This window comes from Varroa jacobsoni, unplaced genomic scaffold (assembly GCF_002532875.2).
Source record: "Varroa jacobsoni isolate VJ856 unplaced genomic scaffold, vjacob_1.0 scaffold_78, whole genome shotgun sequence".
NCBI lineage: Eukaryota > Metazoa > Arthropoda > Arachnida > Mesostigmata > Varroidae > Varroa > Varroa jacobsoni.
In genome coordinates this window covers 18,659-28,787 of record NW_019212980.1, presented here as the reverse complement: position 1 = coordinate 28,787, position 10,129 = coordinate 18,659, and the positions used below count along the sequence as shown (strand labels likewise).

The following is a 10,129-nucleotide window of genomic DNA, read 5'->3' as shown; positions in this document are numbered from 1 at the left end:
ATATTAAGCACGACAAACCCAAAAAGACTCTGAACTTAAAAGCCTGATGTTTGACGTTGAACACACTTGCGGAATGAGTCTAAGCAAAGAGGAAGTCAATCCAGAGGTTCCCGTGGCGGTGCTGAGTAACATCTTTGCTTCCTTAAGCAAACAGGAAGTCAATCCAGAGGTTCCCGTGGCGGTGCTGAGTAACATCTTTGCTTCCTAATCGTAGGAACACGTGAGATGATCGAAGTTCGAAACCGTGCATAAATCAATTTCCTAATCGTACTAGAAGTCAGCCATCCGAAATAATACTTAAAAGCAATACTGGACGTAAAAATCGAACAGTTTAATGCATCCAATAGATTACATCGGAAATTTTACTTCATTCTATCAAGTACAATAAAATTGTAGGTATACTATATTTTATTATTTATGTGAAAATTGCTAATCTGCCAAAACATTTTTAGCCTCTTTATAAGATGACGATAACATATATGTAGGTCAGATAATGCAAGTGATTTTTTTTATTATCTAAACTATAACACGCATTTGAAAGCAGCATTTCGATATGACTGGAAGAAAATTTATATGATAGCAATGATGATTGAATGATTTATTATTGTGTTATGCGAGTCTCGGTGAGCATTCATTTTATTGTTTTTTTTTTTTTTTTATTTGCTTGAGAGGTTTAGTTCCGATGTTACGAACAAGCATGGGCATTACCTTCTCACTAAATGGCGGCCATTTCACTTAACTAAAACGGCAAACATTATTGGGCAGCAACTTCATTACATAACTTGAACGACAGTATGTGCAAAAATAAACAGCAATCCGACATCAAGTAGCTTAGCTTATCGTAAAGTTCCTAACCTAATAATTTCTCAATACAGGGTCTAAGACTGGTCACTACCGAGTCACTTTATACACAAAAGTGCTTAGATTTACATAAAGCACACCGTATCTGTCGTGACAAAGTTCGTTCCAGTATTTCTGTATAAGGAATTCAGCAACGTTCTACCCTACTGAGTTATCAAAGAAGAGTGATATGCCAGAGTCCTATCTAATATTAGGGCTACCGAGGTAGACTCTCCATCGTTTGATAACTATATCCACGTATGGCGCTAGCAATTGTCTAACAGGCAGGTTTGCTTTGTTTGCATGACATTGAAGTTTGTACCAAGACGTTTGCTTTACGATTAAAAAGGTGTATGTTCCTGATAACCAAATACGTGGCAAAACCACAAGTAGTTCCCGACATCAAACGCAGTTAGAGAACCATCTAGGTTTGAAACCAAATCCCTACTTGAGTCGCTAGATGTCGGGTTTGTGAACTTGTCGAATATTAATATTAATTCGGTTTTTTTTTAAATATGAAAAGCAGATGGATTCCTTGCATTCTACTGATTGATCTAATTGTTCATCTTCATCACTTGTATGCTCCGCATCAGTTTCCCATTTTCCTGTAGTAGGACATTGGGAAGAATCATCAAAATGACGGTTTCGAAACGATCCCTTTTCTATAAACACTCTTGGAACGCCGTGATATGCAAGTCTGGAAGCCCCTGTCATAAGAGCTACATCTCCGTGTCGCAAGAAGATTGGCGTAGGCCGAGTTGAGCGCTCTGTACCCCCAATCAGGAAAATGGCCGTGCAGCCGAGCGAGATGGATACCAACGGGGCAGACAGATCTTCTTCCGAATGGTCAACGTGACCTATATTGACAAAGTAGGCCAAACAGAGAGAACAAGCTTACAATGGATAGAAACGTTGTATTAGTCGATTGTAGATTATTAGGGGGTCACTTATGTGATAATTTTGTTTATCACCGCTTATTCCAAACTGTCGGCATTCTGTTGAGAGCAATACATAAAAATACTGCTCTCATGTTCAGCGATACACACGTGTACATATCTTAACCATGTGAACGCTGTTGTTTACCTGCTGTTAATTGTAGCAGTGAATCGTAACATTATTATGTGCGCTTTAAGAGCACCTTATTATACATCTGTGCCATTTAGCATTAGCATAAATGTGCTTAAAGTAAAACAGAAAAGTACCACGTGAAGAGTCGATCACATAGTATTTCCACATGTGTGTTCAGGTAATAGCCCTTTATGTTCGTATAAACGTTTTGACCAACGAATAAACCGTTACCTGATAAGGTGGTACCAACAGGGTAGTAATTGACTATTGCCGCCTCTGCCTGATATTCATAGGCGTACCCAGCCACCTGTTCAGCAAAGACAGCCGCACAGCGTGCCAAATCCGATGGGAAAGTGGTATAATTCGCTAAGTCGTATACCTGTCAATGAGAGAATCGTGTCTAAGTAACCATTTATATAAAACCTACGCACCGGAATTACAGAAACATGTCAAATAAGAAAATTAAAAAGCGTGATTTAACTTACATTGCTGCCTACTGCTAGCATTCAATGCCAACACTACAACATGGAAATAGAACAGAATGCGACATGTATGTTTTTTGAACACGATTCAATGCAGGCTTTCGAAATATAATAATAATTATAATAAAACCCGAATCAAATATTAGTCGAAATATATCAGTGACTTGCAAGTAATTATAAACTATAACAACCTTTTTTTCCCTTTTTTGAAGAAAAAAAAAGTTAAAAAGCATCCTTTTTTCATAAAAAGGCCATGGCTACAAGGAAACCTGCGCCTCTTTATCGTACATCAAGAGAAAACATTGCATAGAATGAAAGCATAATGGAATGCAGAGAGCACATTAACTAGGTTATAAGAAATATATAGTTGTTCATGCTGCGTACTGACCTCAGAATCGATAGCAAGCATCGGAAGCGTCTCCTTGCATTTTGCTAATAGCACAAATATAACGCTATTGTTGAATCTGACTCAGATGTGTAAAGGAACTGAAACATGAGATTATACACTATTATGTAATTTCATTTTCGTACCTTCGAGTTCCAGTCGTGATGATATCCCAGCGTTGTCCAGCGGAGCTTCTTGCGCAATTCGACGTCAAGAACTACCTGAAATGTATTTTAAAAAGCGCGGCAGTAAACTTATTTTTATCATTTCATTATGCTCAATCTAATGCTGGGCTAGAGGGTAGGGGTTTCCTAGCTCACACAAATAGATTTTTACTATACGTAGTGCAGGGCCTTAAGAATGGTTGAACATGCTCGATACCATTCTTGAATGGAGACCTTGAATATAATTTCTCCGTTGCATACAATAACTTATTTTGGGGCAACTGCATTACACATTAGTACATTATAGGATACAGCTTTGAAAAACTAAATAGGTGTCATCAGGCATTACTATAAGGTTAAAAATAAATAGGTAAAAAAAAAACTGTACGTTTAATACCCTGCTCTCCCCTATGCGTCTCGTGACGGAGGCCGGCAGAGTTTCTAGATTGGTTACATTTGGCCTTTCAGGGAAATCCAAAAGAGACCGGTGAGTCCATCGATGAAGACCTTCTGGTGTAAATGCTTTAGGAACCAGAAGAAGACCCGGCACACTAACCACTTCGCACACCTATATGGATTTATTGAAGGGCATTTGTAACAGCGTTATAAGCACTATCTGCTTGGGACTCCTTTCGAGGATATCAGTGTTTCGGTAATTAATTATCTTTCAGATTTACTTAATACGGGCAGCATGCTTAACTTTCTCGGCACGCAACATCATAAGCTAAATTGTTACAATTAAACAAGCTATATCATTCGCTTAAAACAGCACCTGAATATACTTAGGTATCGCTTTGACATAAATTATAAAACCGGTTTCTAAATCTTTAAATACGCAGCTCAGATGGTTTGCGACTGAAGGATGTATAATCAAAAAGTAGCGTATTAAAGTATTTTTGTTTCTACCATGGCATATACTACTCTGATAACAACAATCAGAATCCCGATCAACAATTATAATTATTTCCATTTTGCAACAGTCGACTCACCTTTACAGTAGAGTTTATCCCCGAATCGTTGTCGCCGATTTCAATTTGTCTCCATGTGAAGTTTGCCGCGTCTTTTCCGACGTCGAGTACTTGTGATAAATCGGGAGGGCTTTGCCGGGCTTTGTAGTACTTGAACTCAAGTTTATAAAGATCTTCTTCCAAAGAAAGGCAATAACCCTCTGCAAGAGCGATAGGAAAGTTCGAGCCTTGACTATAACAACAAATTACTGGCATTTTGTGATAAACAAAAGATTGCTGTCCATTTCGCCGGTATTACTTATATCCCAGCCTTCTCAGACAAATAATTTTATAATCTTCGGCATGGTGCATTAAAAAAAAAGTTTGCGGATTTGGGGAGAAAAAGAAAACTACTTATGCATTGATACGCCGCCTAAAAAAATCGTCCCGTATTTGACGAGCATTTTAAAAAAGCGACTGAAAATATATCACGGAAAAAGCATATTTTCTTGTTTATGCAAAGCAGACGGCAGAGCGGATTCGCAGTTTTCAGGGACCCTGGCTTATGTTGAAATAGGCTGAATAAGAGTCAAGGTACAGATTAATTTGGAACAATAGTTATGCTATTTGAAATGAATGACAATTAATAGCATCTGGATTAAAGATTAGGAAATTCAAGCGAAGAAATATAATAGATGCAACATAAAGTATAATGTGAACTTCGCGGACGTCCATTACACGACACTTCACGAGTTGAATGCCAAGTTGAGCCTCTTACATCGCGTTACATGTATGACATTTAATTACTACAGATCTCACATTACTGCCACCCGAATATAAGTCTATCTTCTTATTACATATGATTTGCGCTTAAACGTAAGTACAAACGGTACCTGCCTGTCTGGGTTGACATCGTGCTTATTCAGAAAGACCTAACCGGTGCGAGGTTTATATACCGCCCCATCACAGAATTCAACAAAACTGACTTTTTTTGCTTGTCACTTTCACATAAGTACTTATCGTTTAAAACTGTAACCGTCGTCACCATCATGATTGCAGCCAGCTGATTCCATCAATATAATACGTTTCATTTAGAGACACGTCGTTGTTTCGAAGAGTATCAGGTGCGATAAATATGTATAGCAAATCAGTTGGACGGAACATTATAGTATTAGAAATTTAGTATTCGATTCTGCCACCCATACGAATAAGTGAACACACCCCAAAATCTGTATGTTGTCCCTTCCTCTTACAGCTCTGCCTACGACAGGCATACACATAAAAACTGTGGCCTTAATGAATCAGCTGTTCGACACATTCAAAACAGCACCTCCTCGCCCGCCATCGATGCTGATGTTGATCCTGTGTCAGTTCTGAACCTGACCATCTTAGACAGGAAGTGTAAGCTTTCTTCAATTAAATAAATCGTGATTCAGCACGTTTCGTACTGCTTCGTCCGATAGATAAAAATGGCATGAATGCGTGCTTTGCACGATTCCTCAATACGTTTAGTAGAAAAAAGCCGGATAATCTTAGTTTCGTGGTTTTCGAAAATGATGGATCCATCTCGATTCGACCGCGCGATTTTAGCGTTTCGATGTTCGTACCGCTGTCGCTGTGTTCGACCGGACCTCGTTCTGTCGATTGGCGGCCGCGCGTCAAAATGTGGAGGTTCAGCAGCGCTCCATGACAACTGTGTGTACCGATGGCAGTGTTTGGTGGTGAAGCAAGCGAGAGAAAGTGCACGGCGGCAGTGGCTGAGGGGTAGATGTACTTCCCGTCGAGTTAGCTTGCTTGAAGGTTCCCCAATATCGCGTGTACCTATCTCTATGTCTAGCTCTCTATCCGTGTGCCTATAAGTGTGGATATCGACATGAAGAGAGGTAAAATGAAATGATTATGATGATCTTGTTTGACGCGCATGCCCAGAAGGAAAGGTAGAAAAGCTCGGGTCAGCCGTGCGCGTATGCCTCTGCAGCCGTTTGTTCGTACCTTATGCTCTCGGAGCACCAGCATTACCGCAGCAGGCCGAAACCGATAGAAAGCTGTGTACATCGCTATGTCGGCTGGGGGGAGCACTCGAAGAGAGGAGGCGGTCACTACTGCTGGGTCTTACTCAGCTCTCAGCATCAGTTATAGCGGCTGAAACAAGCTATGCTACTACTTCTACTAGTAGACCGCACTAGAACGAGCACACGAGGAAATAAACGGCGCGGGGGCCGCTACTGCAGCCGGCAGCTCCGTCGCCGCTGCCATTACTGCTGTTGCAGGCTTAGGGAAAGGAGCACCACGGCAGTAGCTGCATTAGTACAGGCCTCTGCTATAGTCGATCGGTCCGTCCCTCCTTCTACATCTCTCCCCGTCGTTTCTTATTCGATGTCGTCTGTGTCTTGCCGGGCTGCCGGCTAACTGCGATGTTCGCTGCTCGGCCTAGCGACCCTGCTGTGCTTGTCAGCGTGTGCCGCTCCTGCCGTTCTTTCCCAACTACTACGACGACGATGAGGAAGACGAAGTCGCAGTCGTCCGCGATCGTCGTCGAGGAGCGGAGAGCCTTTCTGGAGTAGAGAAGGAAGGGGCTGAGTGCTGCTGCTTGCCTCACACGGGTCGGTGCAACTGCGGCAACTGGACATATCATCCAGTTGTTGCCTCCACTCAACGGACCCTGTCGCCTGCAATTTCTGCTGCGACTACAACTACGAACACGATACTATCGTTTCTACCGCAACTACTGAAGCTACTATTCGTACAACTAGAAACAACTGAGACATCTACGACGATGGCTGCGATGATGACGGCGGCGGCGGCGGCGGCGGCAGCGGCAGCGGCGGCGACGGCGACGGCGGCGGCGGCGGCGGCGGCGACGGTAACGACGGTGGCCAGCACCACAGCTACTAGAGCGATCGCTCGTTGTACACTACCGTAGGAAAAGACATATGCAGAGACAGTCGGTTCGTGTTTTGTTGCCTGTGCTCATTCATCCATAACTGGGCCGCCCCGTGATGGTCACTCTTAGCCTGTCTGTATTTGTCGTCGTTTTTGCTGGTGGTTAGTGGAGGCGCTGGTGTTGCTGGTAGCGATCTCCTAGTCGTGCCACAGAGCTAGAAGGGGCAGTACCCCAATGTTTGAGCTATTATTATCATCATCCCACCACTGTTGATTGTTGTTAACATGATTCTAAGTGTATTGTATTGTATTATAGAATGCGTCTAGTGGGTGTGTGGAACAAGTTCATCGGCGAACGAGGAGAGATAAAACAGTTGGGTTTTTCAGCGGAACCGCAGTACAAGATTCACGCAAGGTAGAGCGCACGGCGGAATACGACCGACAACGTACAGAAAGGCCGGGCGCTAATGAATGAACGGATAGCCTCTGTCTGTCTGTGAGTGAGTGAGTGAGTGGTGGCCATGATATGAGACGAAAGCCTAAAGGATCAGCTGAAAAGAACAAGGCAAAATCACTTCTTTCTTGTTTTTCGGTTCGAAAGCGGTCAGCAGTTATTGACGGGCGATTGTTCGCCACTAATAATAAATAGAATTTTTTCTCAGTATAACGGTCACTGGCACTGCTGTTACCACCGATCCAACAACAACGCTGTTCATACTGTAACTAGTAATATGTACTACTAACGAAATAATATTGTTATAACCCGGAAAAGAAACGACCACAACGGATACTGTTGTTGCTGCTGCTGCTGCTGCTGCTGTCTCCATCACTCCATCCGTGCTACACCATCTGACGATTCTCGGATCTTTTGAGAAACCTTTGAAAAAAAGTTGTACGAGAAGCAAATGGCTAGCCGAGTAGTTTGTGAGGTTGTCGTTAGCGCACGTCATACAGAAAATAATAGCGGACCACAGTGACACTTCATCAAGCGCCACACCTTCGTCGGCCGTTCACTTCTCATCCGATAGTGTCTTTGCATTTGCATTAGTGGTGTGAAGCTGTGGACAGTTGCACGGCGAGCGACAACATTCGTTGGCCTTTTTCGTGTGGTGATGTTTTCCTCTAGGCTAGGTAGAGTAAAAACAAAAACAGTTATTAAGATGACGTCAGCCGTTGCCGAACTGACAAATAGGTTGTTCTAGGCAAGCAAACTACAATTACGACTATTAACTGCCGTTAAGAGACCATCATCTATGCCGTTTTCATGTGCGATAGCTCTTTTCGTCGGTGAGAATCAGTGAGTCGATGTGGCTATACGCTATTTTCAACTCTACGCTACAATCTCTACTGCCTAGCTCAGACAAACGAAATACATTGCCGCCGGTCAGATCATCTGTGCGGAAGAAAGATTCTCGAGCAGTGCGTGCTGTGGAGTGCTAAAGCGGGGTGATGCTTTACATACATGCTCTACGAGTGCTAATCACCGCCATGTCTACCTAAGCGAGATGTGTTTGTGCTTTCGTCCGTCTATGTCAAAGGATACTATGTGCAACGATACCAACGGAAACTGGCATCACTTCTGAACCTATTTCGTCTCTCGTTAATGCCATCAGTAAGTACGTCAGCGCGCACTATCAAGAGTAGCTGCGCTAGCCATAACAAAAGCTAGTAGCCCACTGCCTAAAGTAGCTAATCCGGAACAGGCCACTATAAAACGAAGCAGGTCGCTAGGTAGATTTTGCGAATACATTGTCTGGCTGGCTATCAGGCGTAGATCGGGAGTCTCGCCATGGTAAATATAGTAATGCGCCTATTTTGTTTATATTTGTCATTAGCAAATCTGATTATAGTTAAGCACAAATGACGGTATTTGGTATTAAGGTAAAAAAGTTAGGGTTTAGGCCAGTTGACCTTAGTTTTAACGCTTTCCAATGAAACGAGGAAATAAAATGTAATCGTATAGAAGAAATGTGACCCGACGATGTTACGTCTATGCCGCCAACGGAAGCGTGTTCGAAGACATCAGACCTTCGAAGGACAAGTCTTTGTCGACAGAAGAAAAACTGTTACAAAATGGAATGCACCGCTGTAGTTTTAGTGATATTAAAAATGGGGGTAAAAAAAAAGTGAGCTTCCTGAAACTTCAGTAGGAAACTATGCACTTCTTGGTTTCAATAAACCTAAATTTCTTTTCAATATTTTTAGATGGAAAAGTGTTTATTGTCGTTAGTGTTACTCAGTAATTGTTTTAATTTTTAGCTTTGTGATTAACAATATTACTCTACTAAGTTCACGAAAGTTGTAGTTTTGATTGCAACAGCTGCTTTTACAAATAAACTGTAGTTTAAATGAAGTAATAGTGATTCTTATTTCTATTATTGTTATTTTAATAACTCAACAGATCTGGCTGTATGGTTTACCGATCGGTTGCGACCGCAAACGCCGGCACTACGAAACATTGAAGCGCTCATGACATTTCGATTTGTCTAAGCACTTCGCCGACATCAGTAAATAGGCTTATTTATCACGCATATCCATCCCGTTCGCAAATTATTGGTAAAACGGAGTGGCGCTTAAATAGGGAGCGCACTAGTCGTCGACGTACCATTTATGCGGTTGTCATCCAATCATTTGACCTAGCTCTCGCTTTCCTTCTGACGCACTTGGTTCTTTTGGTTAAAGGGCTCTGCTATAACGGGTTCTTTGTCATAAAGGCAGCTTCATGTGGCGGCCTCTTCAGAAGAGGCCGATGACGAGACAAGATCGGAGAGTACAGACAAACAAACACGATGCACTATTGGCCTGTACTTGCTTCAGCTGTTATTGCCGTTATAGCTACCGCCGCTGACTCACACACGTTGCTTAGTTGCCACGCGAGACAAGCGCCCACATCGGCGTAGGAGTGCAAAAAGAAGGATAGGCTGGCCGTCTAAATTTACGTTGTCTTTTCGTGACACTATGTATCTGCCACCTTTGTGACGGTAGCTCGAGTTCTCATTTTGGTTTATCATTGTATGTTCTCTGTTCCCTATTGAAGTGTGGCCAGCTATAGTGCCTTTGTGCAGCAGCTTCGTAGAAAACGTCATAAAAGCGTGATCAAATAGTACGTCTACGAAAAGTTTAGCGCCCGTGTGTTTAACTTTGCACCCGTGTTAACTGAGTGTATAGTTGAGCACAAAAGAGATATACTTCTGCCAAAGCTATGCAGCATGTTTGGATCATAGTAGGCTTCACGTGGCGCGTGCATAACTACCAAGGGTATATTTGATAAATCGAAAGGAAATTTGTATATATATATATATATATATATATATATATATATATATATATATATACTTATACCAATATGGTCACTGTTTT

At 42.2% G+C, this 10,129-nt stretch overlaps 1 protein-coding gene across 2 annotated transcripts; it reads right to left on the bottom strand.

Moving 5' to 3' along the window:
• Positions 1 to 390: 390 nt before the first annotated feature.
• On the bottom strand, positions 391 to 5,152 carry AlkB (alpha-ketoglutarate-dependent dioxygenase AlkB). 2 transcript variants are annotated; one of them, XM_022838587.2, is made up of 6 exons: positions 4,784 to 5,152; positions 3,929 to 4,107; positions 3,328 to 3,507; positions 2,922 to 2,996; positions 2,140 to 2,287; positions 391 to 1,697 (listed from the first exon to the last, which is right to left on the bottom strand). In XM_022838587.2, exons 1-6 carry the CDS (start codon positions 4,797 to 4,799, stop codon positions 1,297 to 1,299), a joined length of 999 nt encoding a protein of 332 aa, XP_022694322.1. In that variant the 5' UTR covers positions 4,800 to 5,152; the 3' UTR covers positions 391 to 1,296. The 2 variants fall into 2 exon arrangements, with proteins under 2 accessions (XP_022694322.1, XP_022694332.1); XM_022838597.2 differs by having other exon boundaries at positions 3,337 to 3,507; positions 4,784 to 5,151.
• Positions 5,153 to 10,129: the final 4,977 nt, after the last annotated feature.

What these genes read in the sequence shown, in the direction of transcription:
- AlkB (XM_022838587.2), bottom strand. An exon ending in GGATAAACTCTACTGTAAAG is followed by an intron (nt 3,508 to 3,928) that starts GTGAGTCGACTG and finishes AAATCCATATAG; the next exon opens with GTGTGCGAAGTGGTTAGTGT. An exon ending in TGTTGGTACCACCTTATCAG is followed by an intron (nt 1,698 to 2,139) that starts GTAACGGTTTAT and finishes TTGTCAATATAG; the next exon opens with GTCACGTTGACCATTCGGAA.